The sequence below is a fragment of the Aspergillus aculeatus genome (genome assembly GCF_001890905.1).
Source record: "Aspergillus aculeatus ATCC 16872 unplaced genomic scaffold ASPACscaffold_4, whole genome shotgun sequence".
In the NCBI taxonomy this organism is placed as follows: Eukaryota; Fungi; Ascomycota; class Eurotiomycetes; order Eurotiales; family Aspergillaceae; genus Aspergillus; species Aspergillus aculeatus.
The window spans coordinates 1,791,199-1,815,840 of NW_017962979.1; the positions used below are offsets into that span (position 1 = coordinate 1,791,199).

The 24,642-nt window shown below is 51.4% G+C and overlaps 8 protein-coding genes across 8 annotated transcripts; 6 read left to right on the forward strand and 2 right to left on the reverse strand.

The window, feature by feature from the left end:
* Nucleotides 1-134: 134 nt before the first annotated feature.
* On the reverse strand, nt 135-1,402 carry ASPACDRAFT_76799 (uncharacterized protein). Its single transcript, XM_020204794.1, has 2 exons — nt 580-1,402; nt 135-516 (listed from the first exon to the last, which is right to left on the reverse strand). Exons 1-2 carry the CDS (start codon nt 1,396-1,398, stop codon nt 262-264), a joined length of 1,074 nt encoding a protein of 357 aa, XP_020058762.1. The 5' UTR covers nt 1,399-1,402; the 3' UTR covers nt 135-261.
* A 1,652-nt stretch (nt 1,403-3,054) lies between these two features.
* ASPACDRAFT_41252 (putative dynamin GTPase) lies at nt 3,055-5,604 on the forward strand (the record flags this gene model as incomplete). Its single annotated transcript, XM_020200918.1, has 3 exons — nt 3,055-5,136; nt 5,193-5,334; nt 5,387-5,604. The coding sequence occupies 3 exons, from the start codon at nt 3,055-3,057 to the stop codon at nt 5,602-5,604; spliced, it is 2,442 nt and encodes an 813-aa protein (XP_020058763.1).
* Nucleotides 5,605-6,080: 476 nt separating this feature from the next.
* Nucleotides 6,081-8,310, forward strand: ASPACDRAFT_76801 (lysine--tRNA ligase KRS1). Its single transcript, XM_020204795.1, has 3 exons — nt 6,081-6,415; nt 6,497-8,084; nt 8,137-8,310. Exons 1-3 carry the CDS (start codon nt 6,200-6,202, stop codon nt 8,145-8,147), a joined length of 1,815 nt encoding a protein of 604 aa, XP_020058764.1. The 5' UTR covers nt 6,081-6,199; the 3' UTR covers nt 8,148-8,310.
* Nucleotides 8,311-9,055: 745 nt separating this feature from the next.
* ASPACDRAFT_76805 (putative C6 transcription factor) lies at nt 9,056-12,395 on the forward strand. The gene is made up of 4 exons (XM_020204796.1): nt 9,056-9,300; nt 9,411-10,326; nt 10,377-11,278; nt 11,345-12,395. The coding sequence occupies exons 1-4, from the start codon at nt 9,078-9,080 to the stop codon at nt 12,091-12,093; spliced, it is 2,790 nt and encodes a 929-aa protein (XP_020058765.1). The 5' UTR covers nt 9,056-9,077; the 3' UTR covers nt 12,094-12,395.
* Nucleotides 12,396-12,816: 421 nt separating this feature from the next.
* Nucleotides 12,817-14,201, forward strand: ASPACDRAFT_76806 (protein transporter TIM17). Its single transcript, XM_020204797.1, has 4 exons — nt 12,817-13,082; nt 13,176-13,374; nt 13,476-13,630; nt 13,766-14,201. Exons 1-4 carry the CDS (start codon nt 13,014-13,016, stop codon nt 13,805-13,807), a joined length of 465 nt encoding a protein of 154 aa, XP_020058766.1. The 5' UTR covers nt 12,817-13,013; the 3' UTR covers nt 13,808-14,201.
* Nucleotides 14,202-14,818: 617 nt separating this feature from the next.
* ASPACDRAFT_115332 (uncharacterized protein) lies at nt 14,819-16,075 on the forward strand (the record flags this gene model as incomplete). The annotated part of the gene is made up of 1 exon (XM_020195892.1): nt 14,819-16,075. One exon carries the CDS (start codon nt 14,819-14,821, stop codon nt 16,073-16,075), a length of 1,257 nt encoding a protein of 418 aa, XP_020058767.1.
* A 669-nt stretch (nt 16,076-16,744) lies between these two features.
* On the forward strand, nt 16,745-18,453 carry ASPACDRAFT_4520 (uncharacterized protein; the record flags this gene model as incomplete). Its single annotated transcript, XM_020201570.1, has 3 exons — nt 16,745-17,331; nt 17,400-18,321; nt 18,385-18,453. Coding segments are annotated over 3 exons (1,578 nt in total), but the record flags the coding sequence as incomplete, so codon positions are not given.
* Nucleotides 18,454-19,331: 878 nt separating this feature from the next.
* On the reverse strand, nt 19,332-24,621 carry ASPACDRAFT_50987 (putative ABC transporter; the record flags this gene model as incomplete). Its single annotated transcript, XM_020202419.1, has 16 exons — nt 19,332-19,484; nt 19,577-19,621; nt 19,699-20,152; nt 20,217-20,506; nt 20,557-20,808; nt 20,859-21,420; nt 21,470-21,547; nt 21,602-22,256; nt 22,312-22,359; nt 22,407-22,531; nt 22,584-22,682; nt 22,729-22,851; nt 22,902-23,802; nt 23,859-24,030; nt 24,094-24,436; nt 24,515-24,621. The coding sequence occupies 16 exons, from the start codon at nt 24,619-24,621 to the stop codon at nt 19,332-19,334; spliced, it is 4,407 nt and encodes a 1,468-aa protein (XP_020058769.1).
* Between the last annotated feature and the right edge of the window lie 21 nt (nt 24,622-24,642).

The following is a 24,642-nucleotide window of genomic DNA, read 5'->3' on the forward strand; positions in this document are numbered from 1 at the left end:
TCTATAGGCACAGTACTGTACATACCTGCTAAGCATCCACCGTCTTCGGACAAATTGAACCTCATCCTTTGATGTTCGTCTACGTTAGAATCACGCACCTCGACTTCTACCTAAGATCGGCCTTTCAAGTTCGTACCAGCGGCAAAGCAACTTGTTGAATTAAAGAAAAGGCTGCTAGTAATTAAGGTATGGATACAAGCTAAGAGAAACCTTCGCCGATGCGGTCAAGCTGCTTTTGGTTGGGGAGAATAGCAGCACTAGTTATTCCTCACCTTCTTCGACATCCGCACTAAAGTCGATATCCTCGTCTTCGTCCTTCGGTCTGAAAAATTTGGTGGCACGCCAACAAGCAAAACGCGGAATAAGCGCTGCCATCTCCTCAAAGAGTAGATCAGTATTGATAGCGAGTCTTTGAGACACATCGAGGTTCGGGAAGTCATCGTGTAGTTTCAAAGGGATCAGGTCTCCAGCATAAATGTACGGTACGGAATTTCGGTCAGGGGTGGGATATAGGCGCTGTTGAAGAATATTCAGGATTAGTTGTCACCACTTTTACTGCAAGTACCTAGAACAACTTACAGTGCGGCCACCGCGTAGTCGTGGCTCAGAGTGAATCAATTCCCAAAGCTCGAGGTCGGCTTCAATGGTGCCGATCCAATCTTCAACTTTGATTTGCTTTCGGACGTGCTTTTCCGTATAAGGGTCGGCCGTGACAGACGCATCATGGGCGCTATTCTCCAAGTATGTGGCATGTTTCTGTTTCCCCAGGTCGTTGCCGAAGCGCAAGAGGAGTCTAGCCGCGCGGTCTCGAAAACCCGGATCCGTGCGTGAGGTGCGATACTTTTTGTCTTCCTTGATCTTGAGTAGAACAACCAGTTGCGCAGGCTCATAATGCTTGAAGTATTGGAGCATATCTCGGTGAAGATCTTCTCGAGATTCTGAAAATCCGGTTTCCATCATGATTGTGGTAGAGAGCTCACCATCACCAGGGTGACGAAAGGTGATTGTGTGATCAGGTATTTTGGTTCGCAGCTGCGGCTTGATTCCTTTTCCTTTGATGATTCCGCTGCAATCAATACTCATTTTGTGGTTTGAGAGATAGCGACACAATTCACGCGGTAGGATCGTTGAACGCTGGTCGAGAATGTTCTGCACGAGACTATCAACGACAGAATTCAATGGGCATTCTCCCATGATCACCAAAATGCTGCCGCAGTAGAAGTATCGAACCCGATAGGTATCTAGCACTCGGATCAACTTCGGCGAGTCCTCGATGTCAAGGCGGGTGTTAAGAATCAGTTTGTCCACCTCGAACAAGCTAGTTTGGATGAAAGAAACGACTTCTGCTATAACTTGGTTGAGGCGCGTGCTTTTCTCTGTGGGCTTCGATATGTTCATGCGCATCCCCGTTGGGGAAGCCTCTAAGGTTGTAATTGTAGACATGTTTGGAGGTGAGGACATGATGGCGGCAAGGTAGCTGCAAAGCAAAAGGCACTGAAATGGGTTGGACGATAAATCGAGATTCTGCGGCAGGAGCGATGTGAAAGTTGATTGCGAGTAGGAGCGTGGGTTTTCACAGATTTTCGAAGTTGTGTCATCAAGGTGTCAGGCTCGGAAGTAGGAAGAAGACGAGCCTTTGCAAGCACGTGGTAATGAACCAACTTCTAAGGTCGAAGGGGTTACAATCCATGCTTAACCTTGCATACTCCAAGAACTGATGTAAAGTTTTTGACAGTATTGCCGTAGCTATTTAAAGTGTATTATTGAGGGGCGCAAGCATTTTGTAGAGGGTCTCAAATTGACGTCACTAAGGTCTCACTTCTCACTTGAAGATAGTTTATAAACCCATACAAAGTACTTCTACTTTATTGACTTCCACTTTAGTTAAATCCTATATAAAGTTTGAGTGAGAAGTAATATTTCAGTAAAGTCAAAGTAAAATCTATCAAACTCTTTTTAGTTGTAAGTAAAAAATAAAGTGGAAGTCAATACAGTGGAAGTACTTTGTATAGGTTTGATAAACTATCTTCAAGTAAGAAGTAAGACCTTAGTGACATTAATTTGAGGCATTCCAGACGGATTGGCTGATGCTTGGTGAAGTGGGTCTTTCACTAATTACCTATGTCAAGGATAATACTAGCTTAAGCAGTTCGAGTCTTATTTTCGTCCTTGTCCTCCGCAATCAAAAAGAAAAAAAGAGCTGAGTTCTCAGGAACTCTGCGCATAAGGCTCGGTATAGTTTAGTTGAAAGCTGTGAGAATGCTAAAGTACAAGACTTTCTAGTTATGGCTGTGAAGTCACGAAGTCTTGTCTAAAGTGAACTCCTAAATCGGGCTTATTAGTAGTACAGAGAGGGTATATTCAGAACATGCCATAGCCACTATTGTTTTGATATGTTTTAGTAGTTCCTCGTCTGTTTAAGCCGATTCTAAGTGGGTCAAATGAATACGGCATGTCAGTTGCAGCTTTTCAGTGAATGGTCGTCGTGCCGCTAGTACTAAAGAGCTTCGCAAGGGTTGCTGCAGGGCTGTAAATTGATCTATCAACTCCACGGTCGGCTGTATCTCTACCACTCTAAGTGAATGTGTTATTCACAGCCTTCTGTGTGTGTGACAAGATAATATACTGCCGGTGTTGCTCTGTCAACTTCCCTTCCACACCCCCTCGGTATAAATCTGCCTACTTTTGGATCTCCTTTCCTTTCACTTCATCAATATCATCATCTTCTTCTTCTCTTCCAAGCCATTCCAAACAACGTAGCTATCTGGTTTACTCACTCTATGGTGGGGGACTATTCTCCAAGACTTTGCTCGGCTTTCTGATACCATTTTTTCCATCTTCTGTGTGAAGCGTCTATACCTATAGCCTCCTACAGCCTCTCATTCCCCCTACTTCGGTTGAAATCCTTGCGATCTCCGTGTCGAAATTACCTTTGCTCCAGCCACCGTCTGTCAAGATGGCGGAGCATTTATCGAGTAAGTGGTAAATTCTTCTATCAAACTGGTCACTTCTGACTCACGTCCCCAAGCCGTGATACGAGCCAAGTCGGCCGAAATGTCTGGTCCAACGGCAGTGAAAAACGACTCGATCAATATCATCACTCACGACATGAAGACACTGGTGAAGAAGATCCAGGATCTGCGGCACCTCGGTATCGAAGACAGCCAGATTGCTCTCCCCAGAATATGCGTCATCGGCGATCAAAGTGCGGGCAAGAGCTCTCTGATCGAGGGCATGAGCGAGATCAAAGTCCCACGCGCGGCAGGAACCTGCACTCGGTGTCCAATGGAGATTAATCTCACTGAAAGCGACCAACCTTGGACGTGCCGCGTCTATCTATCAAGGAAATACTTTTATGACACAAGTCAAAGAGTTGATAAAGTATCCAAGAAGACACATCCTTTCGGTCCTTGGCATGGTCAGGATCAAGAGGATGAGCTTTTCATTACCTTGAGCGATAGAGATGATGTCGAAGAGGCGATCCGATGGGCGCAACTGGCCATCCTGAACCCAATGAGACCGACAGCTGAGTACATTCCTGGGCAGAATTTCGAAACAGATGAGAATTATTGCCAGGCCAAGTTCTCACCCAATGTAGTGCGACTCGATATTTCCGCTCCTGGCTTCCCGAGTTTGTCATTTTACGATCTACCTGGTGTTATAAGCCAGGCCGAGCACGAAAGGGACAGATATCTGGTTGCTATGGTCGAGAATCTTGTTAAAGAATACATTACTCAAGCAAACTGCATCGTGCTGTTGACCTTGCCGATGACAAATGATGCGACCAACTCGAGTGCCGCTCGCCTCATGAGGGAGGTAAAGGGTGCAAAGGCGAGAACTTTGGGAGTGCTTACGAAGCCCGATCGAATCCAATCCGGGGAGTCATACGTTCAATGGCTGGAGATTTTGGAAGGAGACAAATTCAAGCTTGGACACGGCTACTACGTGATCCGCAATAATCCAGACCCCACGATCCAGCATGCTCAAGCCCGTTGTGAAGAGGACGCGTTCTTTGCTTCAGAGCCGTGGGCAACAGAACTTGCCGCATATCAAGAGAAGTTTGGAACCAGGAAGTTGCAAACAGCACTCTCAAGCCTTCTACTGGACCAAATTCAAGGTTGTCTTCCTAAGGTCATCGAACAGATTGAAGCCAAATCTCAACGTATCGATGCTGAGCTCCAAACCTTGCCGGATCCTCCTTCGGCGAGCAGTCCATTTATTCTGTGTCAGATGCTGAACAACTTCAGGGAGCGCGTGCAGGCGCATATGGACGGCGGCTCGGTTGACTATCCGCTGCTGAAGATGTGGTCTCATCTAGCAATCGACTTCAAAAGGGTGCTGATACAGACCCGGCCAAGTGTCAAGATATTCTCTCAAGCCGAGGAGCGTGAGAAAGCGATGTACAGTCAGAAGGGTGATGACTCAGATAGCGAAGTCACTATAGTCCATCCCCCTCCTTCAACTCCAGCAAAGCGCAAGGCCCTGAACCACGGCGATACACCGGGTGCCAAGAGGAGACTTACACCGGACTTGAGCAGAGTTAGCTCGACTTCGCCATTTGATAAGGTCAGTCGCGAGATCAAGAATTTCACATGGGAAGAGATTCGGGAATGCAACGAAACTGCCTCGCGAGGGTGTCTTCCAGACCAAATCGATCCAAAAGCAATCGAAATACTGAATCAGCGGAGCGTGAAACACTGGAAAGCGCCATTGACCATATTCTTGGATGAAAGCCATAAGCTAGTGAAAAAGATACTGCTGGAGCAAGTTGATGAGGTCTTTGTGCAGTATCAGCGGACTAACCTCTATCGCGAAATACGCCGAATTGTAGAGCAATACTTACGGAAGCTTCACCAGCAGCACATCAACTGGGCAGAAGAAGTATATGAGATGGAACATAACAATCCTTTTACGATGAACGGAATAGCGCTAGAGCAGGCCAAGAACCATGGGTTTGGTGTTCTCGTACGCGCTCGGAACAGCAATCGCTACGCTTTGTACCAAGACCGTATGGGCAGATACCCACAGGGGGATATTCGCCGTGATAACGAACTCAAGAGCATGATCGAGAAGCCACAGGAGTTGGAGGCAGCACTTGGTCCGGATCTGTACCTCCCGGAAATGAGGATCATGGCAGTAGGTTGAGATTCATGGGGATCTACGATTACGTGGCTGACTGCCCTCTCCTTCAGTATGCGCGAGGTTACTATGATGTTGCGAGCTCTCGCTTCGTCGACTTGATCTGCCAGAGCACCCATACAAAGCTCTTCTCCAAATGCCGCGGTCAATTGATTGAAGAGATTCAACGCGAGCTACACATCAACGATCATGACAGTGAGTGTTGTTTATGTTTCGAGCAGGGCACCTGCTAACGTTCCGCCCCTAGTGTTTGAGAGATGCTGCGATCTCATGGCAGAGGAGCCAGAGCGCCAACATCGCCGACTGGTTCTCCAACGCGAGAAGGAGAAGATTGTCAAGGCGCAGACATGGTTGTCGGCTGCCAAGAAGGACGAGCCCGAAGACGTGTACGACAATATGACGGTCAAGTCCCAACCCCAGGATGATTGGGCGCCTTTCTCTTCGAGTCTGGATACGTCTGTGTGAGAGTCTATATGCAGACGAGTGATTGGGACAATTGATTAGAGCCAGAGACAAGAAACTTGGGGTGGGTTGAAGGGTGAAAGGCGGGGTACGCGGATGTAGAAAGAGAGAGCGATAAATCAAAACCCCATCCGCATGCCCTAAGCCCTAAGCCCTGCCTGCCAATGATAAGGATTGATAGCGTTGGGATCGAATTGTACACTATACTAGTTTACAGAACGAAGATCTTAAGTAACCAAAATGTTCAAGATCGGGATGCTACTCCGTGTTGCTGTAATTCTCAACTCTAAAGATGTCATCTCGTGCAGAGGCAGCATTTCTTTCTCAGCCTGAGGCAGCAATAGCCCGACAAGCCGTGAAATTGAGTCATCCATGATTGAATCGAAGGAGGGGTGGGCGTGGGGGAGCTGCCCCTCCCTACCCAATCACCATCGCCCGCCTTGTCTCCCGCCCAAAATTCTCTCTCGCCGACTTCCAACCCACCAAACCCGCTGCTCCGTGTGTCATCTCCTTTCCCCTCCTTCTCTCCAAACGTCTTTCATTTGTCATAGAGGAGTCTAAGTCCCTGTTGCGGTACTTTAAGCCTCACTGATTCATCATGGCCGACAACACTGCTGTCCAACAGGCTGAGGCCTCGTTGGCCAACCTTATCCTCGACGAGGTCACCGGAGAGAAGGTCTCCAAGTCCGAACTCAAGAGACGCCAGAAGCAGCGTGAGAAGGAGGCCAAGAAGAAGGAGCGTGAGGCTGCTGCTCCTCCCAAGCCTGTCAAGAAGACCTCTGCTGAAGACGATGAGGCCAACCTGACCCCCAACGTAAGTCGTACCCCGCCATCGCCTGAGATATGCCGTCGCGCAATACTTGCTAACCATATTCGATAACTTGAACAATTATAGCAATATTTCGAGATCCGCAGCAAGAGAATTAACAAGCTTCGCGAGACCAAGCAGCCCGACCCCTACCCCCACAAGTTCCAGGTCACCGATGACCTCCGGAAGTACCTCAAGGAGTACGAGGGTCTCGCCAAGGGCGAGCAGAAGCCCGATGTCACCGTCCGCATTGCTGGTCGTATCTTCACCAAGCGCGCGTCCGGTTCCAAACTGATCTTCTACGATATCCGTGCTGAGGGTGTCAAGGTGCAGGTCGTCTGCCAGGCTCAGAACATTGCCGGCGACGCCTCGTTCGAGGCCCAGCACGAGCACCTTCGCCGTGGCGACATTGTTGGTATTGTCGGTTTCCCCGGTCGCAGTAACCCCAAGAACCGTGAGGATGGTGAGCTGTCCATCTTCGCCTCAGAGGTTGTTCTCCTCGCCCCCTGCTTGCACGCCATCCCCTCCGAGCACTTCGGTCTGCAGGACAAGGAGCAGCGTTACCGCCAGCGCTACCTGGATCTCATCATGAACGACCGCTCCCGCAACGTCTTCCTCACTCGCGCCAAGATCGTCTCCTACGTTCGCAACTACTTTGACAGCCGCGACTTCGTCGAGGTCGAGACCCCCATGATGAACGCCATTGCCGGTGGTGCCACCGCCAAGCCTTTCATCACCCACCACAACGACCTGGACATGAACCTGTTCATGCGTGTTGCCCCCGAACTGTACCTGAAGATGCTGATCGTTGGTGGTCTGGAGCGTGTCTACGAACTGGGTCGTCAGTTCCGTAACGAGGGTATTGATTTGACCCACAACCCCGAATTCACCACTTGCGAGTTCTACTGGGCCTATGCCGATGTCCACGATGTCATGAACTTGACCGAAGAGCTTGTCTCTGGCTTGGTCAAGCACGTCACTGGAGGCTACGAGACCACTTTCCACACCCAGTCTGGTGAGGTCTACAACGTGAACTGGAAGGCTCCCTGGCGCCGTGTGGAGATGATCCCCGCTCTGGAGGAAGCCACCGGCGAGAAGTTCCCTGCTGGTGACCAGCTCCACACCGCTGAGACCAACGAGTTCCTCAAGCGCATCCTCAAGAAGACCGGTGTTGAGTGCTCTCCCCCCATGACCAACGCCCGTATGCTCGACAAGCTGGTTGGCGAGTTCATTGAGGAGACCTGTGTCAACCCCACCTTCATCACTGGCCACCCCCAGATGATGTCTCCTCTGGCCAAGTACCACCGCGAGAACGTCGGTCTGTGCGAGCGTTTCGAGGCTTTCGTCTGCAAGAAGGAGATTGTCAACGCCTACACCGAGTTGAACGACCCCTTCGACCAGCGTCTCCGCTTCGAGGAGCAGGCCCGCCAGAAGGACCAGGGTGATGACGAGGCCCAGCTCATTGACGAGAACTTCTGTACCAGCTTGGAGTACGGTCTGCCTCCCACCGGTGGTTGGGGTATGGGTATCGACCGTCTGGTCATGTTCTTGACGGACAACTACAGCATCAAGGAGGTTCTGGCCTTCCCCTTCATGAAGGATGACAAGACTGCTGCTGAGACCAAGAACGCCGCCGAGATTGTTGGCATTGAGCCCCAGCCTGAGGAGGGTATCCGTAAGTCATTTTGATCTACAGTCAGAGAGACCCCTGTGCTAACCAAATTCAGCCCACAAATAAACGCACTGTGATGAATAATTTCGGACGATAGTCAAGCTGATGATGACGTGTTGCATGGGTTTCTGGGATGTCGATGAAGAATTCATTCAATTATAAATCAGGACAGATTATAATGGGTCTTCAGTCTCCTACAAAATTAAATGAATATGAAATGCATGTTTTCGGTTTCCCAGGCTAGAAATCACAAGTAGTATTAATTTGCTGTTAATCTTTGTCGTTATGCCATTCCATCCCTGCGTTTTGTGAAAAATATAACAGTGCCGATGCATCGAGCTGCACGTCTAATTAAGGAATCTGCATATACCTTCCCGAATCTCAAAGCTGTGTCGAGCTCTATACCTTTGTCTATCTTGTCTTCCCTCCAATGAAGGCTGCCAAGTACCAGATACATCCTGTGCGGACAAATCAATGAACGTCTTATGTTCTACATTATGGTTCTGAGCACTAATGCTTGGGGAAATTGCCTTATCAGAGAAGGTATGAGTTACAGGCCACAAAAATGTCAGGTGTTGAGGATGGTCGGCTTCTAGGCTTGGAGGACCTTGCCAGAGAATCTCATTTATATGACCTCAGAGATATAGGTTCCATGACTTTTTATGTGTGCGCGAGCACCACCATATGGCATCGGGTAAATAATAAAATTCTCAGGTAATCTTCGCATTGATACAAACCGAAGCTTCGCGCCGGATGTTTCCCTTCTCCGCCAAGGGAGCGGGAAACGACGGCTATTTCCGTTTACCCTCCTGGTCTCCGCTCCAGTCCTCCCCTCGTTGTGTTTCTCTCTCTTTCACGCGCACAATCGTTCGGTATCCATCTAGGCTGATTCCCAGGCTCCCGCATTCTACGATTCCGGCCTTGCTGCCAAATTCTTGTGTCGGAATTTTGACTTGTTTCTGCGATGTTATTGGTTGAGCTGGAACTCCACCCATCATGGAAGTCAGGAGGCCGTCCGCCCGCTACGGCGACACTCCGACGCGGACCTACCAACGGACCTACAAAGCCTGTCTCTCGTGTCGGCAACGCAAGGCCAAATGCAACCTCGGAACCGACCAGGACGGCTTTCCGATAGGGCCTCCCTGCGCGAAATGTCGAAGGGAACAGAGGGAGTGCATCTTCAGTGAGAAGCGGGCGTGGGAAAGAAGCAATAAACGCGGTAGGTGTTCCGCTATGCTGGTGCTGGTGCAGCTATAACCGTCTCTGCTTGTGCATGACTTCTTTGTATCAGTTATTGCTCTAGAACCGGAGGCTAACTCTTTTCAATAGGTCTTTCGGAAGATGCACCCATGCCGTCGCCAAGTACACGTCGCAGGTTTTCGGACCATACCAGACAGGACCGGGAGCGACCCGATGACGTTTTGAAAGTTGGCGCTGACAGCCCCTTTGGTAATGGCAGCATGCCTGAGAATGAAAGCGGGGGATCGCATACGATTCACACTTCCGAAACACAGGCTGGGCGCCGCGATCTTACTCATGATGTGCTACAAGTGTTTGATGATCGTACCATGGACAATAGCACTACTGGTAGAAGTAACAGCTCGCTTCAGTCGCAACCGTTTGATATCCGACGGACTCGGCGTCGAAGCGTGCCAGAGGATGTCTTACAAGTTTTTGACGAAAGAGTAGGTAGCGAAGGCACTGAACCACAACACGACAGTAGGAGATCGCATCACTCTTCTGTTCCTGAAATATACGCAAACCGGACACGGAAATTGCCGAATAACATGCCGCAAGGGATGGAGCAGCGTCCAGGCGGGGATAACAGCAACCATGCAGATGGTGACAGAAGCTTCCACCACTCTTATGACACTGAGGCGCGCTCGAGCCAGCACCCAGCAACGTCGAATCTGGCGAATTCAATGATGCGGACCGTGGTCTCGAGTGGAAATGATGCTTTGAATATTCTTTTTGAGGCCGCCGTAGCCCACAGCCAGGAGAATATGGCTAATGAGTTTCAGTCGCAATCACAAACTACACAGGAGAATGCCTCGCATGGCATAGGCGTGGACAGTAGTACCATGAACCCGCCGCAGTTCAAGTACCCTGCGGAAGCCTTGGCCAAGGCGAAGCGCCCGGTACAGCTTTCGCCTGCATCGGAAGAGGTGCTCAAGGTCTGGGAGACCTGCCGATTCGTCAGAATGGGGTGGTTCACATCAAGAGAAGCAGTGACCTTGATTGACCTGTACGTATATCTACTTCGACCTGGTCATAAACATATCTTGACGCTTGCAGGTTCTTCAAGAACATGGTTCCTCTATCCCCAATCTTGACCAACTTCTATGCCGATCATGGTAACCACCAACATCTAATTACTTGTGATCCGGCTTTGTGTTGCGCTATATTGATGCTATCGTCTCGGTATCATGTGTTGCCCGGGGCTGGAGGCGAGTCCCGGAACTTCTTTATTCACCACCGTCTGTGGCAGCATTGCCAACATCTCGTGATGCGACTGGTATTCGGGCAGGAAAGATCGTCGCATGCGAAAAATAGAAGCATTGGGACCATTGAAGCACTGCTCTTGATGTCGGAATGGCATCCCCGGTCCTTGCACTTCCCACCTGGAAGTGACGGTTGGGACTCAGACTTGGTTCTGGTCCCTGGGCCTCAGAATCAAGATGATTCCTCGTCAAACCGATGGCTGGAAGACATAGTCGAGCCTGCCAGAAGATCAGATCAGATGTCCTGGATGTTACTGGGATCCGCGCTGTCGCTAGCACACGAGTTGGGGATCTTCGAACTCGATGATAAGAAATGCGACTATGCGTCATTATATGAGGGTTTTATCTCAAATGATCAGATCAAGCTGCGCAGACTTCGAGTGCAGCGCCTTCTATACGTCTACATTAATCAGCTGGCTTGGCGGATTGGATGTGTTTCACTCATGCCGCAGAGCTTGAATCATACGATACTCGGTCGGCAGACGACTAGAGATGTGAGCCATTCAGAAGATGAATGGTTGGCGCTGATGGACTCTTGGATGGATCTCACAAAATTGGCCAAGAATGTGACGGATATGTTCTTCCCTTCGATAACGTTCGCGAGGCAACAGCTGCACAGTGGGCGCTATATCGACTTGCTAGACCACTTCTGCCCTCTTCTGCAGAAATGGAAGGAGCAGCATCTTCGGCATGACGGTATGTGTTCCTTGGGTACTGCGAAACCAGTCTTTGCCATGAAATGCTGATTGATCTATGGTGCAGTGCTTAGCAAACATTTCTACGACATTCTCTTCATTGAATACAACTTCGTGCGGGTCTACACGCACTCAGTGGGGATGCAGGCAGTTGTGGAGCGCATAGTTGCGGACAACGACGCGAACGTGGAAGAAGTCCGCGCTATGCATATCGATCCCATTGACTACAACTATATTCAGGAAGTGATTGATGGATGCTGTAAAATTCTGCAGAAGGTCATCGAACTTGGTGACTCAGGAGCTCTGCGGTTCTCTCCGGTCCGAATCTTCTTGAGAATCACCAGTTCCTCTATCTTTCTGATGAAAGCCCTAAGTCTAGGCACTCGTCCAGCAAGACTGCGCGAGTCACTAGATATACTGGAGCGCTGCGTCCAGGTGCTGAAGTCGAATGCTCTTGACGATATCCACCTGAGCACCCGATACGCCGAATTGCTGGAAATGCACGTGTCGCGCCTGCGTCGAAACCTGCTTGCATCTTCCAAATCTGCTAAGAACAGTCATGGAACCACGACTCGCAACTCAATGGTTCCTCAACAGAGCACAGAAAGTGACAATCCTGCCCCCATGGCCGAGACCCCTGTGTCGCAGAGCCTGGCGGACGTGAGCCTGTTTCCCCAGCTCAACGATATCGCCGGGGATGATTGGCTTTCTCTACCATTTGATCCGTCGATGGCACCCTTTGGAATCAATAGTTGTGGGCAATTTCCTGCTTATGGAGGAGGAGCGTTGAACTTCATCTGGAACTTGCCATCGTAGTTGATGCCATCTATTTTGAGGCTGGACCCACTTCCTGTACTATGTACTGAAGAATAAAACTTTATCATGCATTATCTTGCTTAGCGAGCTCACTTTGTTGATTCAAATATGCCGCAGATATGTAGTGCCTCCATGGTTGTGAAGTATGAGCGGAAAGCTCAACGCTATGCATAGGCTGAGCGACGGATTGCGTTGACTTGACGTGGAGCTTTGTAAGGCCAAACATGGCAAATGTAGCGCACATCTCCAGCCTGTTGTAAGGTAGACAACACAAAGGAAGAATGTATAGCACACTCGCTAGCAACAACCGACACTGATCTCTTATCATCAGCATGGCGTCAGAGAACACAAAGCCGGATGAGTCGGCCAAGCAAAGCGCTCGGGCCTTTTGACTCTTAAGAATAGCACGCAAGGACAAGAGGAGAGAAAGAAAACTTTGATCGAATCCCTGTCAGTTGGGATGCATATTTTCCTCCTCGTCTTCCCGACTCGCCACTCATAGACTGGGTTCGGACTGGGTTGGACAATGTTTGGAAGGGAGATTCCGGGCTGGTTATCGGCACGTGATCTGGGACTGGGGGTACCAAGTCACGTTTTCCCGGCGAAAAAAGCCAGAAACTTATTGTTGCGATCCGCCTTCGCTCTCCGTTCCCCGACCCCAGAGTTTGTCCATTAAAGACTGCATCTGCCAGCCTGTTGTGCACCACCTTGACTCAATCTCCCGACCCGATCTCTCTCCCTGCAACTCGCATCACACTTCCGTCGAGTTCGATTTTACGGCACTGCGAAACCACCGTCCTCTCAACCTCAACCTCTTACTCGACGTTGTAGCTCCTGCCACAGCTACTTGACTCTCTCCGGGCACGCTCGCCATTTGACCTCTCCCCCCACCTCCTCTTCGCTTTAATCCATATATCGCAATGGATCACTCCAGAGATCCCTGCCCCTGGGTTGCCCTGAGCGACTTCGGTGGTGCTTTCTGTATGGGTGTACGTCATCAATGAACTCCCAAGCTGAATCACGCTCCAGCTGCATTTGCATTCCGCATCGAGTACACCACTAAACTGTTTCCTTTTGTATAGGCTATCGGTGGTGCCGTCTGGCACGGTGTCAAGGGTTTCAGAAACAGCCCCTACGGAGAGCGTCGGATAGGTGCCATCACAGCCATCAAGGCTCGTGCGCCCGTCCTCGGTGGTAACTTCGGTGTTTGGGGTGGTCTCTTCTCGACCTTCGACTGTGCGATCAAGGGTATCAGAAAGAAGGAGGATCCCTACAATGCCAGTACGTTTTTTTATCCGTTGTTGTACAGATGTGCACGAAAGCGGCGCGGCATCGCGCGCGTTTCATGAGATGACCACATAGCTAATTTTATTTCCCCCTAGTTATTGCTGGTTTCTTCACTGGTGGTGCTCTGGCTGTCCGTGGTGGTGTCAAGGCTGCTCGTAACTCGGCCATCATGTGTGCTGTCTTCCTGGCTGTTATTGAGGGTGTCGGTATCGGGTTCCAGAGAATGATGGCCGACAACACAAAGCTCGAGGTGAGAATTAATTCCGGTTTTGTTGTCCCGGGGCATGGTTTTGCCAGTGACTTGTTTGGCCAAAGAATCAAGACCCCCGGTGTTTTTTTGGGAAAGTTTATCAGGAGCTAACCTCTATGATTTCATCGACTTTAGCTCCCTCCTCCTCCCCCAACTCCCGAGAAGGCCGTCGCTTAATTGATCCACCACCACCTAAAATCTCCTTTATTTCATGCTAGTTAGGAACGTACGAATCCCCGCGTTGTCAGCAATATGCCCATCTTTCTCATATCCTTATCCGTGGTCTCTCTTCTCTGGTGTTGGGCTGGTTCATATCATTTCAGGATGCATGGTATAGAGGTTTCTTTCGACTCCTTGCTTCGATCCTCCTTCCCTCTCTCCCCCTTATGATGTCTTTTCTATAAAGAAGTGTGGGTTTTTGTCGGCGATTTTGGATGACACAGCCTTGCATCCTTGTGTATTTTTTCTCTGTTGTGTGTTTTTCTTTTCTGAGAGGGGCAATCTCAAAAGAAGAGGTTCTCTCCGGATTAGTCGGGGGGGAACTGTTTATCTTTTCTTATTTTTCTTGTACATTAACATGCAGATATCAGGTATAATGTGATACTTCGTACACAGTGAAGTTTTACCTCTGGTAGTCATTGACTATTGAATATCGGGAAGTTGATTTGTGCAGCAGACTGTGACGGAGTGAGTGAGTGAGTGACGGCCGACGACCCATCCCAATCAGGCAAAGAGCGTGCAGCAGTGCCAGCCGATAAGCCGCGCGCAAGACAATCCATCGACCCCGACCTTTATCCCTCCCCCTCTCAGCGCCTCTTTCAATCGAACTCATAACTCATAACTCCAAAGGCTGCTTGGTCACCACCAGCCTGAATCTTTATTCTCTACAGATCCTACACCCGGTATACGAAAAGAACCAGCTGCCAGCATCACCACCCACAACAATGACTTCTACCTCTCACCCCTCCCATCCCTCCGACCACAACCACAATCCCTCCCCCCCTCCTCCCCCTCTTCAAACCAACCCTCATCCTCCACGGCGGCGCCGGCGCCATCCACCGCGCCACCCTCCCACCCGACCTCTACGCGCAATACCACGCCTCCCTCCTGCGCTACCTGCGCTCCACCCGCGCCCTGTTGGAAGGTGGCGCCTCGGCCCTCGACGCCGCCGTTCACGCCGTCTCCCTGATGGAGGACGACCCGCTCTTCAACTGCGGCCGCGGCAGCGTCTTCACGGCCGCCGGCACCATCGAGATGGAGGCCTCGCTCATGGTCACCTCGGTGCATGCGGGGCACCCCTCGGAAGCGATCGTCAAGCGCGGCGTCGGCGTGATGGGGTTGCGGAATGTCAGGCATCCGATTCGGTTGGCGAGGGAAGTGCTGGAACGGTCGGGGCAGGACGGACGGACCAGGAACAGGGGTGGGGGCAGTGATGGCGGCAGTATGCACTCGCAGCTGGTGGCGCCCTATGTGGAGGATGTGCTGGCCAGGCAGTGGGGGTTGGAGTTCAAGCCCGATGAGTGGTTCTTTACGCAGCGGCGGTGGGAGGAGCATCTGCGGGGATTGCGGGGTGAGGGCGAGACGATCACGATGAGTCAGGGGACGGTGGGGTGTGTTTGTTTGGATCGCGGGGGTGGGTTGGCGGTTGCTACGAGTACGGGCGGGTTGACGAATAAGTTGCCGGGGAGGATTGGGGATACGCCGACGCTGGGAGCGGGGTTTTGGGCTGAGGCGTGGGAGGAGGACGGCGTTGAGGGGATGGGGATGGGGATGGGGATGCGGTATAGGAGGATGGGGTGTGGTGGTCTGGTGGATGGCGAGAAGGGGGAGGGGGACAAGGGGGTTTGGGATCTGACTCTGGGAGATTGTTTGCCGGGGTTTGTGAAGGATGGGGCTGATAGGATGTTTGAGGCTTTGTGGGGAGAGGAGGATGGGTTGGCTCGACGGGGTGACGATGGTGATGATGCTGCACAAAAGTCGGAGAAGGAATGGCTGATTGCGCACCCGCTGGAGCCGACTCCTGCGCAGAAGGGAGACTTGAAGAAGAAACGTGCGGTTGCGGTGTCGGGGACGGGCAATGGGGATTCCTTCCTTCGCACGGCGGCGGCGCGGACGGCTTGCGCCATGTCCCGGTTCTCAACCCCTAAACCCTCGTTGGCTGAGGCTGTCAGTGCGGTTGCTGGGCCCGGCGGCGAGTTGCAGCGTTCTGCGGGGGATCGTTGGGGCTCAACGGGCGAAGGTCAGGGGGGTATTATTGGTATAGAGGCTGAGTTGGAGGATCCCGCGGTCATGGATCATGGTGATGATAAAGACCGAACCAAGCTCCGGCGAGGAAAAGTGGTGTTCGATTTCAATTGCGGAGGGTTATGGAGGGCTTGGGTGGAGGATTCTGGTGATGGGGAGGAAGTTGAGCGAGTGATGGTGTTTAAAGAGGAATATAAATAGAGAAGAGAGAGAGTGTGAGAGAGAGAGAGAGAGTGAGTGAAAGAGAGAGTACTATACTAGTATACATAGCTGGCCTGGTTGATAGCCCCGGCCAATGACCACAAGCTTAAAATCACCAAGAGATTGTTCGGAGGCAGACAGTAACAATGACGGTACTTAGGATAGTCTTCAAGTGCCTGCGCGAAGAAGAATGTGTAGAAGAGTATCCGTAGCGAGTAGCAAGAAGCAAGACAAGCAAAAGCAAAGCAAGCGGAAAGACCACCCCGAAGACCCCACTCACTTACTGTCTCGGCTTGGCGCTTCTTTTCCTCCATCCATCGTCACGTTCCTTTCCTTTCTTCTCTCTCTCTCTCTCTCCCTCCTCTTCTCCTCCCTCGTGTGTTTCTCCTCTCCTCCCCTCTTTCTCATCGCTTCTCCCCTCTTTCGACCAGCGTCACCTCGCCATCTCGTCGCATGCCATCCTCAATTCCATCTCCATAAATCCTACCCTCTCGCTTGACTTTCATTCGCTCCATTTGGTTTATGTCATGCATGCATTGAGCTATACCTTCCCAGCCCACCCCATCTTCCAGTAACCCTCCTAGCGCACGCGTCTCTCCATAACCCTCACCACTCGGCACACTTTCAATCAATTTCCCTTACCGTCAAATTCAGGTAGCCTCGTTTGCCATGGAAGAAAGCGCCTCGTCGCGTCCCACCAACACCCCCGAGGGGTCCGTCGGAGCAGACGATCACAACCCGTCGAGCTCCGCGAAGAACCCAGCCCTCAAAGATCGGCAATGCAAATACTGCCACCAGGCATTCACCTCATCCTCCCTCGGACGCCACCTCGATCAATTCATGTTCAAGAAGAAACCCGATGGCATCCATGATGTCGAGGAGATTCGACGCATCCGAAGTGAGATCACGCGACGCCAGGCCCGCACCTCGTCCGGCAGACGCGACACCCCCGAGCGAACACCTGGCAAACGCCAACAAGACCTATTCGACTCGGGCGACTCGGGCACGAAGCCACGCGACGGCGCGTATAGGATGATGTTCAACACCCCTACGTGGCATGCGACCGGAGTCATCAACGACATCCCGAATCCGAGCCAGGCGCAGGAGGGCACCTCCGCCCATTCGCGCATTGCGCCTTCGCAGTCTCGAACCGGGTCCTTTACCTTCACGGATAGACACAGTTCGAGTAATCCGGACACCATGCGAGCGCTGGAATTGGCTTTGCGCGAGGTGCTAGATAACATCAAGGCTGCAACGTATGACCACCTCCCATCTGGCCCTTTGCGCGTTGTGATAAACGATCTGACATTCTTCATCCCTCCAGCTCTCGAATGCGCCCCCGACTCTCCCCATTTGATTTTGACATCCAATCGCAAACCTTTCCCTCCCTCTGTCTGCAGCTTCTACCCCCTCCGCCCAGCCTGTTCGCAACCAACCCTTTCCCATCGCCTACGTCTTTCCCCCTCCAACCTCCGGGAGTCGAGCACCTTGAAATTGTCCGACAAGCTCTCCGCGCGAAAATTGAACAATGGCAGTCCGACCAACTCTCTTCCGCCGAGTCCGGTTCTCACCCTCATTCCGGCCGCCCATCGACCTACGGGCTCGACTCCAGTATGATCAGCCGCAGCGCCCAACAACACGAAGACCTCAGCCTCCGTCATCTTGAACTCGCCTTCAAGCACTGGGCCTCTTTGTCCCAGGAAATGCGCAAAGATGCTTGGCAACTCGAGATCACGCGCGCTTTCGCTCGCGAAATGGACAAGCGCAAATCCTTGGACGATCAGCTCGCCCGTGTCCAGCAGGAAGCCAACCAACTCCGCGCCCAGGTTGAACGACTCGGTTCCTGCCAATGGCCGCGAGAGTTTGCACTCTTCCCGCCTGACACTTTGCCTCTTCCGCGGGATGTCGCCAAGGAGTTGGATGCGCACCAGAGCCAGATTTCCCCTACCGCATCGAGATGGGATTACGACAGTGTTGTTGCGAAATGGAAGCGAGTTGTGATGCATGATAAGGGAATGGGTCGCGTGGGCGTAGGCTACACAGCCTCCCTTCAGCAGCAGCAACATCAGGATGATCTCCCTCAGATAGCGCCTTCTAGCACAGAAACAAGACAGCAGCGCAGTGCGACGGCCACAGCAGGCGATGACAGTACAGCAAGCAGAATGCTACACCCTCCGACCGGCGCCTCGGCCTTGAGTCCCAATCCTTCCCCAACGAATCCCGCCCCTATTCCTAGCGCAGCACCCGTATCATCATACCCGCAGCAGCAGCAGCAGCAGCAGCAACAACAACAATCACAGCAACACCAGGATTCCGTGACTCGCAGCCCTGAAACGGGCCCTCATGCTAAACGCCCTCGCTTGATGAACGGCCATCATACGGCGACAGCAGCGCCATCCGCTGTGGGACACGACGCCCCAGAGGGCAATGTCCCTAGCTCTGGCGTACCTGTACCATTGTCCTCGCCAACCGTAACTACCGGTGCCGGCAGCACATCGGCCCAGCACTCCACCGGCTCCTCCAGCCTGTGGACCGCCCCGCAACAATCCAGCGGTGGTATCCCCTCTAACCCCACGGGTGCAGCCTCCGGGACTTCCGCACCGACGCCGCCGCCCTCCTGCTCAGAGACGGCTTAATGGGTGTCTGAGGCAACTAGCTTGCCTTTGGCACTCTTCTTATCCCACTGAGTGGGACGCCTCGAAATTTACATCTTCCGGAGAAGACAAATTTACTCTCGTCATTCAGAAAATGAAGGTACAACCGGGTACATTCTCATCACCGACTCAAGGTCACTACATACAACCCTCGATCTATCTATCTATCCACCTCAATCATTATTGAAAATGTGTCCGATCTTAACGTCGGGGAGAAGCAACAGTGGACCCACACTCCCCCACCAGTATAGGTTATAACAGGATGAATCGGGGGGGAGGGGTGGGGATAGAAGCCATCAAGCCATCCTATGCCAAATGAGTGGTCTGTCATCTTGAGGATTGTTTCTGTTGTGTGTGTTGATTCTCCTGTACATACGTTATTATATACATGATCCTTGAGATTGGAATCCCATTCACAGTCTATACTAGCACTTTCAGTGTTCGTGTGAGTTCCCAATTTGAGTCGCTGACTTTGCCACATAAAAAAGCAAATCGCATCTATGACGACGGTAGAACGTTCACTCAACCCAACTCCCGAGGTACCCTGCCTCTCCGCAGCATATGTCGGCGCATGCCAGCAGTATCTCAAACAACCCACCCACTCACCGATCCCCCGTCTTCTCCTGCGGAGCGTTCGCATCCTTCGCCTTCCGTTTACTAAACCACTTCCTGATATCACCGATGCCATGCAGATACAGCCAGGAGAAGAAGAAGACCGCCATGAAGTTGAACACCACGTAGGCCCAGAAGATCCCCTGTTTTGCGCTATCAGCTTCATGTCGACCTGAGACCAAAGGGAAACAGCCCAGCAAGATTGACCAGCAGCCGGGGGAAAAAATAGACTTACATAATCTCGCCATTTATGCGAGTAGAAGACGTTGAAACTCGCGGCCTGGCATGACACGGAGAAAGGATATACGTTAGTTTTCATGCCAGTTCAGAGGTAGGGGCATGGAGAGAGGGACATACAAAGACATCGCCATCGGCGTATTGACAGAAGGCACAGAGTCCGTTGGCCGCGTCTTGGACGTATCCGCCCACTTGCGAGGCGTATGCACCCGCGTATTCCTGACAGGTGGAGCCGGGGGGCGGACTGAAGAGCGACTCTTCGCGGGAGACGCAGCGGACGGGGACGTTGTGGGTGACCACGCCCAGGAGTCCCTCGAGGAGGTAGTGGAAGGGCGTGAGCCAGTACATCCAGGAGCGCCAGAAGTGGATGAGCGCGTTGTAGGGGACGACGACGCCGCAGAAGGAGACGACGAAGGTGAAGAACGTGGGCACGAGGAGGGAGGCGAAGAGCTCGTTGGGCGCGAAGGAGGCGATGAACTGGCCGAAGCCGATGTAGAAGGCCTCAAAGAGCATGAGCATCATCCAGACGTAGCCAGAGCTGAACGAGTCGCGCGGGAACCAGACGCCCCAGTACCTGTGGTGGTGTCTATTAGTTTGCGTGGACTGATGAAGATGGTGAAGAGAGAGGGTTTGCTTGCCAGCAGTTGAAGTAGAGCGAGCCTGCGACGATTGAATACGGCAATTCGGGGAGAACGGCGCTGGTCACGAAAGCTGTCCAGGAATAGATCTTGGCACCGGCCTCCCGAGACTGGTAGAGATCGCGGAAATGGAGGTATCGGGGCTGGAGCTGCTGGATCAGAGGCGGGGAGATGGTGAGGGTCATGAAGATGGAGAATAAACGGGATTGCATGTCGATTTGGCTGTTGCCTAGGTGCCAGAAGGTGAAGGTATTGAACAATCCGGTGAAAATGTGAAGGATGAATTTACCCTGCGAGCTTGTTAAGACTGATGGCTTATAGCAGTTCGAACACCACCTACCAGAACGTATTGCGGCGTCCGCCAGTAGGCAATGAAGGATCGTTTGGTGACCGCCACAATTTGCACCCAGACGGGCATCGCAAATTCGCGGTCATCATCTGTTCGTTCTCCTCCTTCCTTGTCCCGACGTTCTCGGGTTATCTTCTCGATGGTCTCTGAGAGCTGTCTGTGTTCTCCTGAATTGGCCCAGACATCGCCCCAGTCTTGTCCTTTGTACTCAGGGTTTCCAGCACCAATGGCGTCGAGCATGTACTACTTCAGTCAGCGAAATAGGTCGCTGTGATATGGAAGGCTGCAAATACCTCGGCAGGGTTCTCGTGCGAGGCACACTTCCTGGCGCCATTGCTTTCGAAATAGTCAATGAGCGTCCTGGAATCTGAGCCCAGCTCAGCGTTGTAAACGACCCTTCCTCCAGCTTGTAGCAGAAGCAAATCGTCAAACTCTTCGAACAAGACAGCAGACGGCTGATGGATCGTGCATAGAATCGCTTGACCAGCATCGGCAAGTCGTCGGAGAAAGCGTACAATATTGTAAGCGGCCAGTGAGTCCAGCCCAGAAGTCGGCTCATCAAGGAAGAGTAACAGTTGTGGCTTGCTTGCTAACTCAACCGCAATAGTCAATCGCTTACGTTGCTCTGGGTTCAGCCCGGCGCCACCGGCCCCGACTGTTGCTCCTGCTATGCCTCTCATTTCCAGCAGATCAATGATTTTCTCGCAATAATCATATTTTTCCTGGATCGAAACGTCGCCTGATTGACGAAGACGGGCCGAGAATCGGAGTGATTCTCTCACAGTAGCTGTAGGCTCATGGATGTCCATTTGCTCAGCAAAGCCAGTGGCTCTTTGGAAACTCTTTGGAAGCGGCCTGGAGAACTCAGCAACAGCGAATGGACTGCTAAGATGAATATACTTACTTGCCATCAACAAGAAATTTACCAGTGACAACACCAAAGTTGACACGCTGCGCTAGGGTATTCAAAAGGGTTGTTTTCCTGAAACGATGGTAAGTCAGAATGTCGACAGAGATTGTTGATTCATAGACTAACCCTGCTCCTGACGCACCCATGAGAGCTGTGAGCCGACCTGGCTTAACGTATCCCTGTACGTCTTGGAGGAGCTTCTTCTGGTCACCTTTATACGGGATGGTATAATTCACATTTTGCCACGTGAAGATAGAAGTACTTTTCGCGATACCCTGAACCTGTTTCTTTGATTCGTCCGAGTTCTTTTCTTGGAGGCTATTGCTGCTCCCAGATTCGATATCACCCGGAAGCTCCTTGTACTTCACCGCATCCTCGATAGCTTTGGGTGCCTCACCGCGCTTGAAGATGGTGACCGTGCTGCCTCCCTTGTTGGGTTTCTGGAGTTCCATGCCTAGCATGGTCAGGACGACGAAGAGTATGAACCAGCCGATGATAATCCCAAAGTTACGCCAGAGATGCGATCGACTGTATGTGAACGCTTCTTCTATATATCTAGATCCCTGAACGACCAGCTGATTCGGGGTGCTTCCTTGTATGGCGCACACTTGATGGCCTGTCTGTGCAGTCGGACCATCTGGGAAAATAGCTGGTGGAACGCATTGTAGGTTGAGACTGTAAAACTCGTTCGACATGATTGCCTCAAAGGCGTATTGTACTGGATTGACCCAAATCAACCATTTGAACCAAGGATGCATCTTCCATGGAGGGATGAGATAACCTGAATTGGTCAGTTGTTGTATGACAATCGATGCGAAGGGCGGGACTTCAATTACCGGTATATACGATCAAAATCTGAATCACGACACCGGTAAGACGTGTGGCTAGAGATATTAGTCCAGGCTCTAGAGTCCCTCAAGATCTTACTTACAAACATCAAGGGAGCCAGCCAAGGCGCCGATGGTTCGGAACAAGGAATACATCGTCATGGTAAGCGTGAATATGAATAGGAAGTTGATAAAGAACTGGGATGCTGTCCTCTGAAGGTTCGACATACTGCGCATGATGGTCAGCTACTATTGCGCTAAACAGGCTAAAGATGGCGTACAAATATACCACCAACTCGAAAAGAGTTACTTGGATGAAAATAATAGGCACATCAGCAACGACCTGAGCCAGAGCAAATGCTGAAGGGCGATAAAAGGAACTTTGGGAATTAGTATCGGTTCCTACTTTTTTGATGCAGTACTCACAAAGTCTTGTGCTTCAGCATAATAGGCCGACTCGAAAAGAACGCCGTAAGTTCAGCCATGGCGAGAAGTGCATTGAATAAAAGGACAAAGAACAATACACCTCCTCGTGTGAAAACACCGGCACTGCCTACTGATTAGAGAGCCCACAACGGCTGGCATAGGTGCGGACAAACCTGGTCTGGGGAAGGTCATAAAACAGACTTCCAACGATCAATGCTTGGAAAGTAAGCATGGCCCATTTGCCGATCAGTGTCTGCTTATCACCATACATGATGAGAAACTGTCGCTGGGTCAATATGATAATTTGTTTATAAAAGGATACTGTGTAATTCTTCTTGAGCTTTTCCCTGGCAACCTCTTGTTCCTCTCTATGGGCCTCTAACTCCTGCTCAAAATCCTCGATATCTTTTTGAGCAGCTTTAGAGATGTCACTGTATCGATATGCTCTTTGGAAATCCTCCCCTGACCGAGGAGTGCGATCCTCCCACCCTTGCTTGACACGCCTGGCAAAGGGATCGCTGACCGAGGTCAGAAAATCCGGGGTTGTCCATCGAGGAGGGCACTCAAATCCCAAGCTTTCGAAGTAGGCTTTTGCATTTTCTGTGCGTCCGTAGTATGCACATTTTCCGTCCTCGATCAACATCACCTTGTCGAACAGGTTGTAAAGGTTTTCCGACGCCTGATACAGTGCCACAAGGGTGGATGCATGGGACATGTCTGTTGAGCTCCTTAGGCTCTGAACATACTCCAGGGCCGTGCTTGCGTCCAGGCCTTTCGTCGAATTGTCCCAGCATTGTGTGCTAGCCTTAGTGACCAACGCTTCGCCGATGGAAACACGCTTCTTTTCTCCTCCGGAAATACCACGGATTAGTTCATTTCCAACCTTTGTGCCGAGCGCATGTTCGATCCAGAACAACTTGGCAATCGTGGACAGGAAGGTTTCCTGATACTGCTTCCTGGTTTCTCCCGGAAGTCGCGACTCCTGGCCCGGTGTCCTACTTTTCAGCGCGAACATGAGTGTATCTCGGACTGTAAGCGTGGCATAATGAAGATCATCTTCGGGGTTATAGAGCACTACGGACGTCAGTCCTGGATCAACAATGCCAGCAACCAAAACAAAAATCGAATACCTTCTGAGCGATATTTATCGGCCATTGTCTCAGAATCTGTGCCTCCATACAGTACATCGCCTTCGACACTCTTGTAGCCGGACCTCTGATTTCCTATCACTTTCAAAAAGGTTGAGCAGCCAGACCCGGGGCGACCCAGCACGAGAAGCATCTCTCCAGGCCGCACGCAACCCTTGTAGGAGAAACAAAAGTCAGAATCATTCTTACAGGAATGAGGTGCAACGCTATCACTCACTGTGAAGTCGTCAAGAATAGTACGCAACGCATTCCCTGAACCATGATGCTTGCGACGAGTGAAAAAGTTCTTGATCAATCGAGGTACGGCAAGAAAGATGTCTGCATTCGTAGGTTGAATGGCAGCGCCTAGTCCCACGCCTTTCACCGTGAGATTCTTCCATACTACGCCGAGATGCCTCGTCTTTTCCTCTTTTGAGTTGGCTTTCCTCTCGTGGCCAAACATGCGGGACACCAGTTTCGCAATCTGAGCGGTATCATCTGCACCACCCCCGGGTTCAGATCCTGACCAAGCGGTTTGTCTCTTGGACAGCACGCGCGCAATATCATCGTCAGTTAATCTCCTGTCGAGAGTGAGCCTCTTTTGACTCCCAGCGACGTGTTCGCTGGCAAGGGTGGATTGATCTTCATAATGGCTGGACCCGGCCTTCGAGATTGACTCGGACGGAGACAAAGAAGTCTGCGAGGGGTTATCCTCGTGCTGACCGTTTCGAACGCGACTGGAGCTGATATTCTGCTCTCTGTCCATGATTTATGATAAGCACGAGAC